This window comes from Chaetodon trifascialis, chromosome 1, assembly GCF_039877785.1.
Source record: "Chaetodon trifascialis isolate fChaTrf1 chromosome 1, fChaTrf1.hap1, whole genome shotgun sequence".
Taxonomy (NCBI): domain Eukaryota; kingdom Metazoa; phylum Chordata; class Actinopteri; order Chaetodontiformes; family Chaetodontidae; genus Chaetodon; species Chaetodon trifascialis.
The window spans coordinates 2,983,933-3,002,759 of record NC_092056.1 but is presented as its reverse complement, the minus strand read 5'-3'; the positions used below and the strand labels follow the sequence as shown (position 1 = coordinate 3,002,759).

The 18,827-nt window shown below is 44.9% G+C and overlaps 1 protein-coding gene across 1 annotated transcript in view; it reads left to right on the top strand.

The window, feature by feature from the left end:
• The window catches only part of otog (otogelin), a 45,110-nt gene that overhangs the window by 16,168 nt on the left and 10,115 nt on the right, over positions 1 to 18,827 (top strand). The window contains exons 20-34 of the mRNA XM_070962225.1: positions 6,266 to 6,373; positions 7,027 to 7,165; positions 8,622 to 8,756; positions 8,842 to 8,988; positions 9,609 to 9,728; positions 10,031 to 10,147; positions 10,321 to 10,477; positions 10,713 to 10,739; positions 11,280 to 11,456; positions 12,622 to 12,900; positions 13,978 to 14,095; positions 14,360 to 14,439; positions 15,294 to 18,025; positions 18,331 to 18,508; positions 18,663 to 18,814. Coding sequence (XP_070818326.1) covers positions 6,266 to 6,373; positions 7,027 to 7,165; positions 8,622 to 8,756; positions 8,842 to 8,988; positions 9,609 to 9,728; positions 10,031 to 10,147; positions 10,321 to 10,477; positions 10,713 to 10,739; positions 11,280 to 11,456; positions 12,622 to 12,900; positions 13,978 to 14,095; positions 14,360 to 14,439; positions 15,294 to 18,025; positions 18,331 to 18,508; positions 18,663 to 18,814 — 4,666 coding nt within the window. The remainder of the gene's footprint in view (positions 1 to 6,265; positions 6,374 to 7,026; positions 7,166 to 8,621; positions 8,757 to 8,841; positions 8,989 to 9,608; positions 9,729 to 10,030; positions 10,148 to 10,320; positions 10,478 to 10,712; positions 10,740 to 11,279; positions 11,457 to 12,621; positions 12,901 to 13,977; positions 14,096 to 14,359; positions 14,440 to 15,293; positions 18,026 to 18,330; positions 18,509 to 18,662; positions 18,815 to 18,827) is intronic.

Below are 18,827 nucleotides of genomic sequence, written 5' to 3'. Positions count from 1 at the left end.
ACCACAGATGTCTTTGAGAACCTTTGTCACGTCTCGTATGCTGCAGATTTATCACACATTTTCCCGCATAGTGCAGCCCTGCTGGATGCTGACTAACCCTGAGGCCGACTGGCCCAGAGGCTGACTGATTCTTAGGCCGACTGGCCCAGAGGCTGATTTGTCGGGCCTGACGTGTTTTCTGTTGATTGTTTGTGACCTGAGGCGTGTTGACTGGAAGCTTTCTGGTGTGAGTCCTCACAGCAGTTTGAAGAATGTTACAGAAACTCAAACTGCTGATGTGGTCTGAGCTCCTCGTCTCGGTCAGCTGTCGGGTATGAAGGCGTGTTCATGTTTGAAGGTGACGCAGCGTGATGCTGCAGGAGAGTGTGACCTTTTCTTGATAAATGAAGGTTTGGTGGAACCTAAAGCTCTGAGTGTCTCAGGCTGACTGTGTCACTGAAGCCGGGGTCAGCCCGGGGTCAGGCTGCAGACTGGTTAAAGACTCTTTAAAAATGTCACACAGGCCAGGAATAATCCTCCTCCTCCTCCTCCTCCTCCTCCTCCTCCTCCTCCTTCTTCCTCTGCTGGAGGATGGCATTGGGTCAAGGATCAAAAAAATCCCAGTACCTGGTGACGCTGGTCACCAGGTACTGGGATAATGGCATAATGCAGAAAGTCATGTTTTAGCTCAGCATTTTACAGCTTTCTTCTGTACTGATTGTGGAAAAGACTTGTTTTGGGCCAGTTTTCTGTCATTTTGTCAGTTTCATTCAGTTCTTCTCTTGAACAAACAGGTCAGAACAAAAGCAGTGAAACCATTATTTTGAAAAGTTTTGATAGTTCAGCAAGCTCTGTTGAAATTGTTCAGGTTGGTCAGAAACTATGGTTTAAAGAATTTTTCTGAGATTTGTTGAGATTTAAAGAAATCAAACTCCTGCTGAGTTGCTGATAGCAGCCATGTTTTTGACCAGTCTTAGATCATCTGCAGGAGACAAAAGTCCTTACAGCCAGCAGGCGAGGTGGACAGACATCGTGGAGTAGATTACAGTCATCTGATCACTGTAATCCTCTCTGGCTGTCGGCCTGAAAGGAGGGTTAAGTGCTTTCATTCTGTGACATCAACCAAGAGTCATCCTGATTACAAAATGCGCAGGCAGGGGTCAGTTTAAACATATCCTATCTTATGACACTCATGCACAAATTATACAGCAGACTGACAACAAAAGCCCAGTGTGCAGCAGCTTTTGGATTTACACACTTGATATACAATTAATACTATTCTTAGGCTTTCTCTTTCTCCTAAATGCAGAACTGACAGAAGCATAAACACAACAAGAGAAGTATAAAACAAACCTAATACGTGATGGAAAACACACACACACACACACACACACACACACACACACACACACACACACACACACACACACACACACACACACACACACACACACACACAGCTTAACGTACATGTGAAGACAAACTCTGTCTACTGTCAGATTGGATTAGCTTCAATCTGTGGTTCCCTGAAATGTTTATTCTAGGACACGAGTAACGAAAAGCCCAACAAACAGTCACACCACATAAAATAAAACAGACGACAGACAATCTCAGATGGACTGACAGCTCCGTTAATACACCAAACAACAACTAAACTAAAGGTTTTCTGATGCTGTTAAAGGAAAAATCGATTCAACAGAACAGTAAAACAGTGTGTTTGTTAAACATCTTCATTGGTTTTAACCTTAATCTAAAGAACCACTTATATAACTTATAATATGACATATAAAATAACACACATGAAAGGTAAGTTCATACAAGAGGACGAGGTCTCAAATCTCAGGACGTCTGACCTTCAGCCAGAAGCTGAACGAGCTGACAGTGAAAAGCTGGGAAGGTTAACAAAAATCCCCTCAAATAAGACAAACCTTCAAGCACCAAAAACCCCAAAATATTCATTTATGGCCTCTTGTATAATATAATAAACCTTCTCCTTCCTCATGTCAGTCTCAGTCTATTAATAGCATCAGTTTCTGTCCTCACTGATTCGTCCAGCAGCGTTTAAAGGTTGGACAGGTACGGAGACACCCTGCAGTCGCTCTGACACCGCGTCACCTCTGACCTCACGGCCGTGATTCATGCGTTCATACTCACCGCTTTGAGCAGGCTGACCTTCACGATGACGAGAGTCTCACACGGGATGAATCCCAGAATGCCGGTCATGGTACGACCTTCCTGCTACCTGATAGTTTGAAGTAATTTTGCAGTAAATGTGGACACAAAGAGATCTCATTCAGCTCCTCGACGACCGCCGACAGGTTCAGTCACGAGTCTGATCTTTAGACACTTCACAGTTTTACATCGACATACTTGAATATCCAGTACTGTGCAAAAGTTTTAGGCAGGTGTGACAATATATTAATAATATATGAATAAATTAGAATCAGGTTTATAATCAGACCAGGACTATGTGTATTTATTGGAGGAAGAATCTAAAAAAATGCATTCCAGGTATCTTTAAAGGTAGTTTTCTCATAAGCCGCCCCCCAGTGCTCATATGATAGAAAACTGTGGTGATGGATAAATGAACTGAGCACGCAAACTGCAAAAAAAAAAAAGTGCACATGGATTTATAATTAATCATCTCTGCACATTAAACTTCACATGACCTGAACTCTGCAGAATGCAGATTCTTTATTGTCACATACAATCATACTCTGCTTTTAACCATCCCTGAGGATCAGTGCACCGTCCCAGGGACCAGCTCCAGCTGTGAGCCAGAGCCTCGGTCAAGGGCATGGCCAGGACAATTACTGATTTATTCTGCATGTTTTTGATGGTGGGGGAAACCAGAGCTCCCAGAGGAAACATGGGGAGAACATGCAAACTCCTCACAGAAAGACTCTGCCCCGGCTGGGGATCCAATCCAGAATCTTCTATCTGTGACAAACCACTGAGCCGCCGTCATTTGACGTTTTTGGGCCTCCTCATCGTTCACATCTGAAGAAGTTTAATCTTCAAGCACAGTTTGTCAGTCTGCGTGCTCAGATTAGCAGCTTGGTCTAGCAATTATTCATCTGTTTGCAGGGATTTGTAATATTTTACTTCTTCTTTATGATCCCTGTGCCTGCTGGATTCTGTGGTCTTTAACCCAAATGCAGAGTGCGTCCTTGAGACCTCACAAATGTGTTGAATCCTTCCACATAAAACACTTGCAAAGCAGATTTAAAACATATTCATAGCAGTGATCCACCACGCTGATCAGAGGAATATCTGGGATTTGTCATGTGCACGACACAAACCAAACTGGGCCTGTGCTGAAAAACACTGCTCTTCAAATGGTCAAAACTCCAACGTGGAACTTAAAGTGAAAATCAGCAAGTCAATTTAAAAAAACAACACACATTTAGCTCACTTTAGAGAGAAATATTTGTAGTGCAAGATAACATGTTATGGATGTTTTTAGCATTTATTCTCATGGATGATGGTGAACATGAGCCAAAGACCAATACAGTCTCACAAAATATAGAGCCAAGAGCTCAGTCTCAGTATTCCTCTTGGCTTAAACAGCACATTTTTCTTTTCTTTTTTCGCCTCCTACAAGGCAGCACATGTCCTCATCTTGCTTTCTGAAGCAGACAGCAGATGATAAGCAGGTGTTCCTTCTGTCATATTCATGCTACACTTAGATGATTATCATGAAAACAGAAGAGAAAAAAATAGTCCCAACTCGAAGTCAACTGCGAGGTATTCATCTGCAGCAGGACTTAAAAACCTCTAATGGGAAATAATGAGCGGAGGCGCTGACAGAAGCATCCATTGTGTTTTCATTCACAATGGCACACTTTGTTTATGATCAAAATGTCGACCATTCATTCCTTCCTCATTCTGACAATTAGACCAGCTGAACTCGCGTGAACCTGGACTCTCAGGTGCAACGCGGGACCGTGCAGCATACCAGAATGTGGTTTTGGTTACAGAGCGTACGTACGTACAGCCATACGATAAAAACCTGCTGTTTGCCTGGAGACCATCCCGGAGAGGTTTGTGGGGGTTAGAGACAGAAATGCACTGATAGAGTACGAAACAAAGATGAAAACATCTGAGTGAAGATGCAGCCTGGGGGGTGATGACATGACATGATGTGAACCATGCTGACTCTTTAAACATCAACAGTTAGTCAACATACAGAGGCTGATAACAGCTGCTGCAGCAAAACCAGCGAGTATACTGTATCTTAAACTATTTCATACAGGCAGAATCAAAAAAATAGTAGAAGAACTTTCAGGCAAACCTCAATTAAGCATAAATCTCATTAAGTACGTCGTCCTCAGCCTTAACAGAGCACAAAGGTCGATGTGTGCCCAGCTTTGAGCCCAGCTGGCACTTTGCCCCGGCTTAGGAAGCTGGATGATTTCCAATGCAAAGATAAATGAAGGGACTGAAAGTGAAAACATTAATATTTAATGAGAGTATTTCAATGACCATTATATCACCACACATGTAAATATCATTATATCTTATGTCTGATTTGTGTATGATAGGTTCAGGTTACTGTAAGTATTAACCAACCATCAGTTGTGCTTATCACTGAGTGGCTGCCTGGATCCCTTTTCCACTGCAGCTGACATGTCACGGTTGTCATAAGTTCTGCTGATGTTTCTCAGGCTCTTTGGTTTGCAGCGCTGCGACGTTCTGCCGCGCAGATGTGTCGGCACATCCCGTGAAGAACAACAGCGACCACCATCTTACGACCGGAACAACGGCGGAGGCATCGCGGGCCGCAGTCAACCCATTGCTCAGCCGTCGTCGCTCCATGCAACTACATCTCCCTCAGTCACTTTACATCGTCTGATAGAATTAAATTCAAAATGAGGCCTGTGTTCACGAGGATTTATTCATAATGTGCTTGTAGGTCGAGAGAATGAATGATTTTGGAATCTTTGATCAGAGTAATTGATACGGCAGCTTGGCGGGCGGATAAAGGAAGCTGTTAACGCCGTTTTATCTGGGGTGTAACTCTACTCAGATGAACCTGAGGTTTGTGGCAGGACCATTCAGTATGTCGCTTCATTGTCTGCGGCCTCGCCAGTGGATATAGCTCAACCCTGGATATTACAAGATACTTATCAGCTTCGTCTCGCAGAGTGGAAAGCAAATGGAGGCAACCAGACAAAGACTGTTTCTCTCTCTATCGCTGAGAATCCCAATTGTCTGGTTTTCTCATGTAGCTAGCGAGTGTTAGCGCTTTTCATCCGCGGGCGCCCACCCCTCATGTTTGCTGGCATCGCTCCGCTCTGGAAGCCAACCTGCTTTGGCTCTGCCTCTGTCGTTCTCCTGGCAGAGGACAGTCCTCATATCTGGATTAGAGATGAACACAGGAGCTCCAAACGATGATTATGCTATAACATGATAGCATCCTGTTAGCCCACAGTTCTCCAATAATGACCAACATTGCTCCAAATTAGACTGTACTGAGTTTTATGGGCCTATTGATGACTCAACGATTCAGTCAGCTTATTCTTACTCTTGGCTTTACATCACAGACCTTCACTGAACGGTCTTCTGTGGTCCACTGATCAGAACTTTGTCTCACTTACTAAAATGTCCTGGTACCTAAATGACAAAATAGGTCATTCGTCAGTGACTAACAGAGCAGTGACCTTATAATCATTACAGAAATGACTCACATCAGTGTTTCTGATTTTCCTCCTCTGTGGGGAAGTCCAGAGCTTCAGCTACCCAAAACTTGACTGGACACACACTGTGGCCTCTGGTGTCCTGGTCACTTAACTAACTACAAACAGTCCATTATTCAATTTGACGATTAACAGAAAATTAATCTGCAACAATTCTGATAATCTGTAGAAATGTTTGAATCAATTATCAAGAAAAACTGAACGTTCTCTGGTTCTTTACGCTTTCTTCAATGTGAAGATTTGCTGTTTCACTTGTTTTGGTTTTCAACTGTTGGTCAGACAAAGCAAATAACTTGAAGACGTCACCTTTGAGGCCTTTTGTGTTAAGCAGGAGACTACGGGATGCAACCCTGGGTAGAGAATCTACCTGTGAGGAGTTCAGTATCTTGTTATTGCATCAGGGTGAATGCTAACAGACAAACCAAGCAAAGGGAATTTCATCTCTCTCATGGATGTTTGAGCAGGATGCCTCCAGTAAGATTAAGGAGGTGCAGAATTAAACCCAAAAGCATTTGTGCATCGCCAGAATTTGTTGATCTAAGCTCCATTTTCCAGATCAATAAGAAGATGTTTGTGTTTGAACCTAGTTTGCTGAAACACGGAGACGAGTGCTTTGAACCTGCATCCTGCCCCTGTCTATGGAAAGGAAAGGAATATTACCCCGGCGACAGAGTCACCTCGCCCTGCCATCAGTGGTGAGTTCATGCATTTGTGGAGACTGTGCCACATATAAAATCTCCATCTAGACTATAATGTCCGGTGTTCCCACATGATCTTTAATTTTCCTCCCCTCTTTTAGGGGGTCTTCATCCATTTTATCATGGCGTACAAATTTGCATTGCCCTCGTCAATTATCCACCAACAGTATCTGTCAGATTTCAGATTTGATCTCCAACAACGTCTCTAATTTTAAAAGTCAGATTTGCCCTGAAAGCACAGAGTCCTGAGACTGTCAGAGCGGCGAAAGTGGCCACCTGATATCCATAATTCTCTGTTATCATGGGACAGAAAACGTCCCGGACAACAGAGCGGGCCCTTGAATGACTCTTTGATTCCCTCAGCTTCAGACTGTTCATAGCTGGTGAAAGGAAACACTCTCCCAGTGATCTCAGTCATTCTCCCATCCTTCCATTTCTTCTTCAAGCCATAGCCAGCGAAGAAGACGTAGATGACAGCCTAATAGCGCAATGAGCGCTGATTCAGCCTTTGACAATTCACCGGCCACTTTTCTGCCTGCAGTGAACCTGAGGCTCCCGACAAAAGGAGGCCATTAGAGATGAAAAAACCCTCCTCGCACTAAGTGGGAACAAGTTGACGCTGAATCGCTGAAGCTTTGCTGTCTTTGTAGTGTTTGCCAGCACGGGACGTTCCAGTGTGTGTTTCATCCGTGTCCATCCATGTGCATGGCTTACGGCGATCGCCACTACAGGACGTTTGATGGGCTGCTGTTCGACTACGTTGGTGCATGCAAAGTCTATCTTATGAAGGTATTTTCCTGTGACCACTTTTTATTGATTTAAGACTTCACTGATCCCACGCTGGGGAAAAATTGTTACAGCCAGTTTATTCCAAAAAGCATGAAAACAGTGGCACAGTAAAACAAAGTAAACAGGATATAGAAGAGAAAAACAACTGTGTATGTGTACATTAAGTACAGATTATTAAAATACTACTGCCCATAAAAATACTACTACCAATATTCTTATGAGAAAACTAACAGCACTGTTGCATAGAAATGACAGTATTTACCTTTTTTTCCCTTTTGCATTCATTATAGAGGACACACGACCTTTGAAAATCACATAAGTGAGACGCTGCATGACACATATTCACATACGCATTAGAAATGTACGGAAATTTAGATTCCTCAGAAACCCATGAGATTAAGTGTGGGGTTCCCCAGGGGTCAATTTTAGGTCCAACTCTTTTAAATCTTTACATGCTACCCCTCGGGGATGTCATCGGGAGGCACGGCATCAGCTTCCATAGTTATGCTGATGATACGCAACTGTACATTGCCAATTGATGCCCTTTTTAACTGCATTTTAGACATCACGTCATGGATGGCAGAAAATTTCCTTCAGCTCAATCAGGACAAAACAGAGGTCTTAGTCATTGGTCCTGAAGGTCAGAGAGAGAAACTTCTACCAAAACTAAAAGATCTTAAATGAACACATTCTGTAAAAAACTGGGCGTGATTTTTGACTCTGAGCTTACTTTTATTCCACACATCAAAAACATAATAAGATTTATCATCTTAAGAATATAGCCAGAGTCCGCCCGTTTCTCTCTCAGGCCAGCGCGGAGGTGCTGATGCATGCTTTTATCTTTTCTTAGATTACTGTAATGCCCTGCTCTCTGGTCTACCCAAATAGAGTATCTCCAATTTTCAACTACTACAGCATTCAGCCGCACGAGTGCTGACGAGGACCAGAGGGCGGGAGCACATTACACCAGCTTTAAAATCGCTGCATTGGCTCCCTGCGCTTTTCAGGATAGATTTTAAGGTTCTTTTATTAGTTTTTAAATGTCTTAACGGTCTCAGGCCTTCTTATTTATCTGACCTACTTTAACCTATCAACCCTGAAAAGTGCCATATAAATAAAGTTTGATTTGATTTGATTTGATTTGATTTGATTTGATTTGATTTGCGTAGAGATTCAAACTTTCAAATTAAGTTCAGTAATCTAACCTACAAAAATCTCTAAATTGATGCTGATTCAATTTAGGGTTATTTTTGGGTCGTATTTTTATTGAACAATCCTTCTTTAAATGTACGATAACTGATTTTCCCCTGCAAAACTTGAACATGAAAACATGAAAACACCAAGTAACCGAGTTACAAACACTTCTGTCACTCACATATCTGTAAGCATGCATATATTATGTTTAGCATTCGGAGGCTTTGGCTGTTTCTGTCATCGTGTTTTCTCTCCTCCACAGAGCAGCACTGATGTGATGCTCAGCGTGGCGGCTGAGAACGTCGACTGTTACGACAGCGGAGTCATCTGCAGGAAATCTCTGCTGATCAACATCGGCAGGTCCTTCGTAGCATTCGACGACGACACTGGGACGCCGGTGAGCGTCACCTTTCAGACTCGCTTTGCTGGCCCGTCATATTTGAGAACATTTCAGTTAAGTTTAACCCTTTGTTTCCCTGCAGAATCCGTCCAGCGTGATTGACAGGAAGCAGAGGATGTTCATCTGGCCAGCCGGACACTTCACTGTGGTTCATTTCCCAGAGGAAGACGTCACTGTCCTCTGGGACCGGAAGACCACTGTCCACATCCAGGTCGGACCTCGCTGGCAGGTATGTGGAGTGAGTGGGGTTTTGTTTTGAAGTTGAATTTTGAGCATTTAGCTGATGCTTCGATCTAGAGTGATTAAAAGTTAAAATATATACAGTTAAAAATGTGTTTTTCCATATTAAGACTACACGTACCCCCCCCGGTCCTCTTCAGGGAGTACGAGGGGGGGCAGATCTTGACTTTTTCCAACTGAGCAAACTCCATTTACTGATGAAGATCATGTGATATGGTCGAAAGCTCATTTAGGTTGAGATTGTTTAGCCAAATATTTGACACATTTGTTGCCATTTTGTCAACATTTTACTCACACAGACATTCATAAAGCATTAAACAAACATGGCGTATGATTTCTTCCTCACTACTCAGCAGCAGCAGCATGACGCTCAGCGCTGCCACCAGTGGTTAGAAGCTGTACTGCATCAAGATTACATTGGGAGTGTAGACTGCTATTCACATCTATCCTGTTCTCACACACACAGATTATTTTATTCTTATCAGAATAAGAACAACAGGCGTATAATAAAAAACGTGAGTGAAACCTTTTAAAGAGGACAGCATATTCAAGTGGACATCAGTGCATTAAGATCATCTGGTTGAAGAGACTTGTTGGCGGTGTGTTCAGGGGAAGCTTAGTGGGCTCTGCGGGAACTTTGACATGAAGACGGTGAACGAGATGAGGACGCCCGACAACATCGACTCACCAACTGCACAAGAGTTTGGAAACAGCTGGACGGCAGCAGAGGTGAGTGAGACGTCACCTGTGTCACCATCGACCATTTGTGTTGTATGAGTATTGTAGCTTTAAAGTTAGAAAAAACAAATGGTCACTGAAGAATGAGGTGATATGATGTTGATGAAAACAGTAGAAAGCGATGACTGATGATGAGAAATGTGTTTATTTAATCACTGTTGTTTTTTATCAGATCATGGCTGGATTTGTCATGTCTCTGAAACACGTCTTCAACAAGTCTTTTCAGACCTTTCTACTTAACCTCTCGCAGTAAAAGTTGTAATTCACACCACTGTGTGTGTTTGTGTGTCCAGTGTGTGAACAGTCCGGACATCAGACACCCCTGCAGCCTCAGTCCGCTCAGAGAGCCGTTTGCAAAGCGTCAGTGTGCCGTCCTGCTCGGTGAGGTCTTCCAGGGCTGCCACCCAGTGGTGAGTGACAGTACTACAGCAGCCTTCTGTCCGGCACCGCACTCTCTGGAGAAAACTCACCCTGTCACTGCTCATTGCTATCTGATTGTCTTTCCTTACAAAGAAAATATGACTTTACACCTGATACGACCCAAATATGTGAGAGTGTTTGCTTTTCTTTTCTTTGAGCTCAGGTGGACGTTACCTGGTTCTACATGAACTGCCTGGCGGACACGTGCGCCTGCGGTCGTGGAGGTGACTGTGAGTGTTTCTGCACCAGCGTGGCGGCGTATGCCCAGCGCTGCTGCCACCAGGGCGTCCCTGTCGACTGGCGCTCCCCGTCTCTGTGCCGTGAGTCAGAACGCAGAGAGAGAAAAACCTGGTTTATTTGTTCATCTCTGTTCAAAGAGATCACACGAAGCTCAATCTGACAACCTGTAACAATAGAACAATCATCAATAAATCCATAAGTTACAGCTTAAAAATACTGTATGCCTCATTAAAATGTGGTACCTAAGTGCTTTTTAACGTCTGTAACTATGATCAGTTTTATTGTTATTGAATGTATCTGTGTGTCTTTCTGCAGCCTATGACTGTGAATTCTACAACAAAGGTGAGACGATTTCTCTGCTGACCTATAAGCACACACACACTTAGATTTGCAAATATTAAAGGTCTTGATAAAACAGAAGATGTGATGTCAAAGGAAATTGGGCATTGATTTATTTTGAGTTTCAGCCATTCAGACTTTACTGCTACAGGTATGTGGGTTAAGTTGTGTTTTAACTGAGATTTAAATGCCACTGTGAGATCCATTCATGCTGCAGCGATGTGGAAATTAGAGGAACTTCATTCATAGATGAGACTTATGATCAGCATGTAAAGAACAGCAGCTGTTGGTGGAATCGATCTTTGGTGGTTAAAAGGGACTGTATCCACCTCCAGTTATGGCAGCTAGATGGAGCATTCAGACTCAGATTTAAAGATTTAAACCAACATACTCCTGTTTTAGCTACTTAAAAAAACATTCATGCAGTTTGCAAAAAGGGAGGCAGCGATGTGAAGTATATGGGATTTGTTGCATATGAGCCAAACCTGCATGAATACTTTGTAAGAGCTCTCACCGCTGCACTAAATGTGCTCCTGTCTGCAGTTCTGGGTAAAGGCCCCTTCAGGCTGATCACCTTCAGGGATCGGACGATGCTGTTGGCAGCCAGCAGGTCCAGCGGCTCCGTGCTCCTGCTGCGGGGGAACCTCAGCACCACCGCGACTCCTGGAGTCCTCTCACAGTTCATGATGACCCCGGGCCTCAGCAGAGCCCGACCACATGGTGAGTTTCTGCATTCAGTCTGCAGGATTCATTTCTTTAAACACAGAACGGAGCATAGATTTGCCAACGTGCCGTATTTAGCTCTGAGAGGCCGAACGCATCACGAGGAAAACCCTGGTGCAGATTCATTAGATGTTGCTATAGCAGCCATATCTTTAAAATAGAAGAGGATTTCACCAGCATTTTGAACTTGACAAAAACACTGAGCCAATCATGATCAGTTTTTCAGCATGTTTGTTATTGCGTAGAATCCCACAGATGAAGAGTATTTCTTATCCAAATGCATCCACTCAAAAAAATCCACTCCACAGAAAATAATTCACAATCAATTACAAGAAATGCAGGATTTTCCTTGAACAAGACCTTGAAAGTCGTGGAAATGTCCTTGAATTTTATGTGTAAGTGAATGTGGGAACCTCACGGTTGGCTGAGAGGCTTTATAGTTTTATTTTACGCTCGTTTAGGTGTACTGTAGAAAAAAAAGTATCTGCTTTACTGCTGCGGGATACAGTAGATGCAGTATGAGCGCATGAAAGGGAACTTCTGTGGTGGAGTTTGTGAAAGTTTGATCGGTGTGTTGACGCCACAGCGATATGTTTTCCTGAACAGCAGCGCTGCAGACATTGGGCACTTCACAGCAGGTCATCCACGCCGTCTCTCCTCCGTCAGCTAATCTGATAATCGCAGAGTTTCAGCCCTCTCTGAAAGTCAGCCAGTCATTCTCCTCTTCCACTGTTAGCATTCAGCAGTGCTTGGGGTGATGTGAGCGTCCCAGTGAAAACACCGATGGAGGAGATGGGCTTCCATTGACTTCCAGAGGCTGAAGGGTTCAGAGATCAAATTGCCGAATGCTAATATGGAAACCCGAGCTTCAGGCTGGTCGGCAAGCCAAGACTGGAACAAGCTGCTCTCACTGTTTACTGCATGTGAGCTACGGTACTACTGTACTGTGGATCCTTAGCGAGGAATTCAGACACGATTCACCCCATTAAATACATATTAAAGGTATTAGAGCGTCTGACGATTATCAGTGTGGCATTGTAAAGCTCACAGGTGGAGCAGAGCCATATGAATGCTGTCCATTCATCACATGCTTGTATCTAATGCCTCAAGCAGATTCTTCTTCTGGTTCCTGCTGCACTGATGAGTCTTTTCTTCTGCGCAGACACATCACGGGTTTCCTTTGAGGCAGCCGACAGGCCAAACTACTTCCTGTATGTGAGCCCCAGTGGCCAGGTGAGGCTGGCCAAGTGGGAGGAGAGCGAGGCATTCTGGGACGGAGCCACCTTCGTCCTCCACAGGAACACCTGGATCTCCGGCTACGACTCCCTGGAGTCCCACGCAAAGCCCGGCTTCTTCCTGCACGCCACGCTGCCCCGCCTCCACCTGCTCAAATACAGGCACACCGACCGCTTCCGCAAAGCCACGCTGTTCAGGCTGACAGGTCAGCAGCACCGAGAAGACCAGCGTTCAACACAGACAGAGGTCACAATAAAAGTTAACAGTAAACACAATTTTACAAGTCTAAAAATGACACCAATAAAACAATAAAGTCAAAAAAAATTTAAATTGAAAGTCAATAGAAAAAAAGAAAATAAACACAAAATAATGTTTATGTAAGTAATTACCTGCAATGATTAAAACTTAAAGACTGAGGCTATTAAAAAGCTAGGTCTTTCATTTCATTTTAAAAACACTGAGAGAGTTTGCCCTTCATCAGCGCTTCTCTCTGGGGTCAAAGGTCAAACACCAGTGACTCCTCTGCCTGCATGCTGGGCTCAGAGAGCAGCCGGGCTAATCACTGATGCTAAAAATACAGCAGCATTTGTGTTAGTTAATGGAAAAGGCGAAGGAGCCAATAGCAGATTGGATTTCCTGCTGACAGCAGTGAATGCTGCACACATTCAGAGCGAGAGGTGAAGTCCAGACTTCAGACGGACACTAATGGCTTTCTAAGTTCATCACATTACTGCTCTGTGAAAACATTTGTGGGTCCTTTTGAGCCGGTCCAGATTAGTAACCTGATATATGTTCACTCAAGACTTTTCCTGCAGATTGAGGCGACCGCAGAGTGATTTTTCTTTCAATGCTGTATGAGCAGTTTAATTGAGACTTTAAGGTTTAACACATGAGTCCTTTATTACACAAGCATCTGCGTTGGCAACGCTTCATTCAAAACCATAAAATGTGAACTGTGATATGTATAAAATGCTACACATCATTTCACATAATGCTCAAGCTGTGATGTGATTGAATCTGATCAGAGAGTGGACATGATGTTTATTTCACTGCACAGGTTTGTATTCACCTCCTCTGTGTTGTTGCACCTTTAAGATCACAGTGATTCCCCCCCTCAGATCTGTCTGATTCCGAAATGTTTTTCAGTTTTGAGGCTGAACTCATGTTGCTCTGTTCACAGAGCTGGACTTCCTCAATGAGTTTTATACGTTAACTGTTGATTTTTGAGACACAGCGGTCCTGTCGTGACCTCCAGGTAAAGCTTTGTTGTGTTTTCCGTCAGGCCTCAGCCCGGACGCCCCGCCTGGTCCTCGGTGTCAGTGGAGGTACGATTCCTGCGTCATCCCCTGCTTCAAGACCTGCAGCGACCCATCAGCCGAAGCCTGCATCACCATCCCACAGTGAGACCTCTGACCTTTTTTGATAACCCTCAGCACATCTCAGTTTGCAGACTGGTCTCGTCATCAGGCGCACGCTGACGTTTAATTAAATATCTGAAGTCATCACCTCTGATCTGAAGGGGCGTCCTCTTTGACCACAAACATTTTCCTTTGAAATTTTCATTTACCGATAAGATCTTCCTGCTTTGGTATTCGAACTCCGATAAGGTTTTTGGTTTTGGTTGTTGTGAAGTTTTTCATGGCTGTGTGTTGCTCTCTGTACAGAGTGGAGGGCTGCCTCCCCGTCTGCCCCCCTCACATGGTCCTGGATGAGGTCACCAGTCGGTGTGTCTATGTTGAAGACTGTGAGTATCGCCTGATTGATTTGGATTTTGGACTGAGTTCTCAGTGGAGCAGGATGTCATTTGGTTTTGACTGTTGAAGCAGAGGTTTCTCTAATCTAATCTACTACACTAGAAGTATCCACCAAGTTGCAAAACCTTTAATAATAGTAGAATAAACTTAATTTATACAGCAAATTTCGTAGCTCAAAGTGCTTCGCAAGGAAGAAATAACATGGATCAAGTGCTTCACATGAAACGAAAAGGTACAGAATGAACATAAAAACAAGGATAAAATGCCATTATAATGCAGAATAATATGCAGAATAATAATAATGAAGAGCTGAAGATAGAGCACATACATTGCATCATACATCTCCTCCAACAAACATGTTTCATTTTTATGGACATATTATTACTTAGACTAGTCACCAAATGTCAAAATCAGCTACAGGTGATGATGTTCATGTTTCATTCCAACATATTTTCTCTATTTTAGATCATCACATTTAAATATAGTCAATCTTTATTAAAGCACCTGTAAGATTAGATTTGACCTTTGCCAGGGAGACCTGGCCACAATGGCCACAATACAGAATCACTCATACAGATGAAACAATAGAAACAGATTAAACACATAACAATATTTAAACCCTGAAACGAGCAAAGAACAGATACGAAGTCATCTAATTTTGAATTTACAGTTGTCTTGGATTTGGCCAAATCATGTAGTTTAAAGTACGTCTAATCCAGAACATACCTCGAAAATACCCCCCGAAATCAAAGCCAAAGGAAGCTTTTTACTCTTTCACTCATAAACTGTGTCTCTCTGTCGAGCTCAGCGCTTCTCTAACACACTTTTTATTGTTTGGCTTCAGGCATTAAGGTTCCAGTTGCTGTGCAGCCTGTGACACCGTCCACTGCTCAGCTGACCTCTGCAGCTGTCACTTCTGTAACCATCACAAGCACGGCTGCTTCCACCACCCCCATCAAGACCACCACCTCCACGGCCTCCACCCCTCCACACACTGGTCCCACCACCAAAATCACAACCACTGTTCCTCCCATGAGCACACAGGCAGTCTCATCACCCCCCGCCCCTGATGAGTCGACTCCTTCTGCTGCTGCTGAACTCCCCAGCACAGCAGGACCCCCATCTCCTCCAACAACACCCCCTACTGTCAGACCAGAGGTGGTGGAGCCGCTGTCTACTGTCAGAGTGACTGAAGCGCCGCCCAGTGCTGTAACAGGTACGACAGCATGGACGACCAGAGCTGTAAGCTCGACTGGCAGCCCGTTTGGCACCAGCACGACCAGGACGACCAGCACTCCCTTCGCCATCACGGCTCTGTTTTGGCTCATCTCGTCCATCAAGCCCACCGTATCCCTGCAGCCACTCTCCACCAGCATTACTGCGACCCTGCAGCCATCTACCACTGCAGCACCAACCACAAGCTCCACTGAAGGGCCAACCACCATCAGTACCCCTCGTCCTGCCATTGTGCAAACAACCAAAGACACCACAGAGGCAACAACGCATTCAGCAGCAGTTACTCCAGTTGCAACCTCTTCCAGTCCAAGTCCTATTCCAGTCTCAGAGACCTCTCTAGTTGCAGACAGTTCTACTGTAACCAGTACAGCTACCACCGCATACACAGACACCAGCACAAAGCGTGTAACAGTGGAGCAGTTTCCCCCAAAAACAACTACACCCATCTCTCCTGGTTTACCGAGCTCAGCCTTCACAACCTCTCCACCTCCCCCGACCTCACCTCCTGTTGAAACAGGAACTGTGTCTTTGCCCACAGTCACTTCAGCTAAGACCACAGAATCAGTCACACCATTTGCACCTTTCACCACCAGTGAAACAACATCGTACACAAGTCCAGAGACACCCCCACTGCCTGCTACCACGGAGAAGACTCTACACATCACTCCAACTGAACTGAAGACTTCAACAACAACTGCTCCCGAGTTACCAACGTCAACTCCAATCCATGTTGGACCGACCACAACTGTACCATCTGTTCCAACCTCAGCGACTACAGACAGGACAACAACAACAAGGAAAGTGACCATACTTGAGTCCACTGTGTCTGAAATACCTGTAGCTACAACAACAACAGCTGCACCTCCACCTCTGAAGATTACAGACACCACAACTTCTCCTGTGTCCACCTCCACAGCCTATTCTGAGAGAACCTCCTCGTCTGCTGCCATCCCAACAACAGAGAAAACCACAACCACAGCTTCAAGTCCTCCAGAGGTTCCAGAAACATCTGCCGTCTCTACAGGTTCTCCTGTTACAACAAAACGAACTGTTCTGCCAGTTTCTCCTACAGAAACCACAACTGCAACACTTTTACCAACAACAGAGACCCGTCCTGTACCTACAGTCCAGACCTCCGTGCCATGGCGTACCCCCCATCCGGAGGCCTCCACCACCCTGGTCTACAGCCCTACAGTGAAAACTACACCAGAGGTCACTTCTGAAATTCTCGTCCATGTTGTCACTTCCACTAAAACAACTAAAGTGCCTCACCTTCCTGTAACATCAGAGCTGACTGTCACCTCTGTGACATCAGCTGCTTCCACTCCTGCCAAAACTATGTTTCCTGAAATCTCAACTGCAGAAATTGAAGCCACTACAGCTATGAAACTGGTTACGCCTCCACCACCACCACCACCACCACCACCACCACCACCACCACCTGCACCTGGTATTCCTGAGACACCTTTCACCACAGTCACCACAAGAGCTCCACCAGGTGTTGTTACTACCACTGTCAGACCCGTCATTCTACAGCCGATTACAGAGACAACACATCCAGTGACTGGCAGAGTGGAGGTGTCAACAAGAGCTACAACCACACCGCCTCCATCTTGGTCTCCACTGCACACAACTACTACCACCGCAGCTCTGAGGCCGACTGTCCTAGACAAAGTCACCACCCGGCTGGTGTCCACTGCAAGAGCTACACCGGATAGAACAACTACCACCATCAGAACGACACCTAGAGTTCCTGTGACAACAAGAGTTACCCCCAGAATCACATCCACTCAGAGGCCAACCATCAGGCCAATCACTGCAAGGGTTACCATAGCAACAAGGCCCCCAGCAGTAACCACCAGATCAACCACTCTCGGTATACCGACTGTCACGCCAAGCCCTGGCACAACAACCATGTCAGGAGTGCCATCTACAACCGTTGCAACATCGGCCGAGTCCGTCACAACAGAAAGCACGACTGAACGCGCCGACACAACCCCAACAGTTCCCCACCCGACCACCACAACTGCTCCAGCACCTGTGCCTACTCTAACAACAGTCACAACGTCCACAGCTGTCCCTGTGAGAACCACCAGAGAGTCAGCCACATCTGAGAAAACCCTGACAACCAAAGAGACTGATGTGTCACCATCCACGTCCCAACCGGTGACACCTCCACCTGATATGCTGACCTCCACCCAGAAGCCTGCTGTTCCCACTCCTGCTATGACCTCACTCCCAGCAGCCACCTCGGTCCAAACGACCAAGTGGGACAGAGTTGATCGTACAAGTCCTGGTGCAACCACGCCTCCTCCACCGGCATCGCCTCATACACCTTTGGTAACGACCAGGCACACAGCGGAGGGAACAACGTCCATGGTTGTATCACCTACAAGGATGTGCACAGTGGGTTCACTTCTTATGTCTTCATCCATTTCTGAAGTTCTATAATTATTTTGTTTCAGTTTCTTTATGCTTTCTATCCCTTTAATGTTAATTCTTACTGATTTACATGTATATATGTACCAAAAAGGCCATAAAGGTACATTATAAAAGCTAAAATTCAAAATAAGAGCTGCTTCAATCACAAATGTGTACAGCAGCCTTTGTAGAAATTACACTTCTTGTGTTTTTCCTGGTTTCAGCCTCCATATGCAGAGATCGTCGATGAGTGCACGAAGTACATCTGCGTCAACAACCAGCTCGTCCTGTTCAACAAATCCCAGAGCTGCCCTTTCACCTCCGACCCCCCCAACTGCGGCCTGCTTGGCTTTGCTGTGCTGATCAATGGAGACAAGTGCTGTCCTCAGTGGGACTGTCCATGTGAGGAACACAGACACATGTTCCATCTTTTAATTTATCATCTTGTCTCACTTTGGTCTTTGACTGGACAGAAAGACGATGACCAGCTCTTCTCTAACCAGTGATTGGATGTTTAGCTGTGGCAGATCATTATCGTCTCTCCTCTGTGTTCCAGGTCGCTGCTCGATGTTTCCAGATCTGAATGTGATCACATTTGACGGGAACAGCATTGCCGTCTACAAGGCTGCCTCATACATAGTGACGCAACTGCCCAATGAGACCGTCAGCGTCCTGGTCCAGGAGTGTCCTGCTGACTCTGAGTCACCAGTAAGTCCATCAC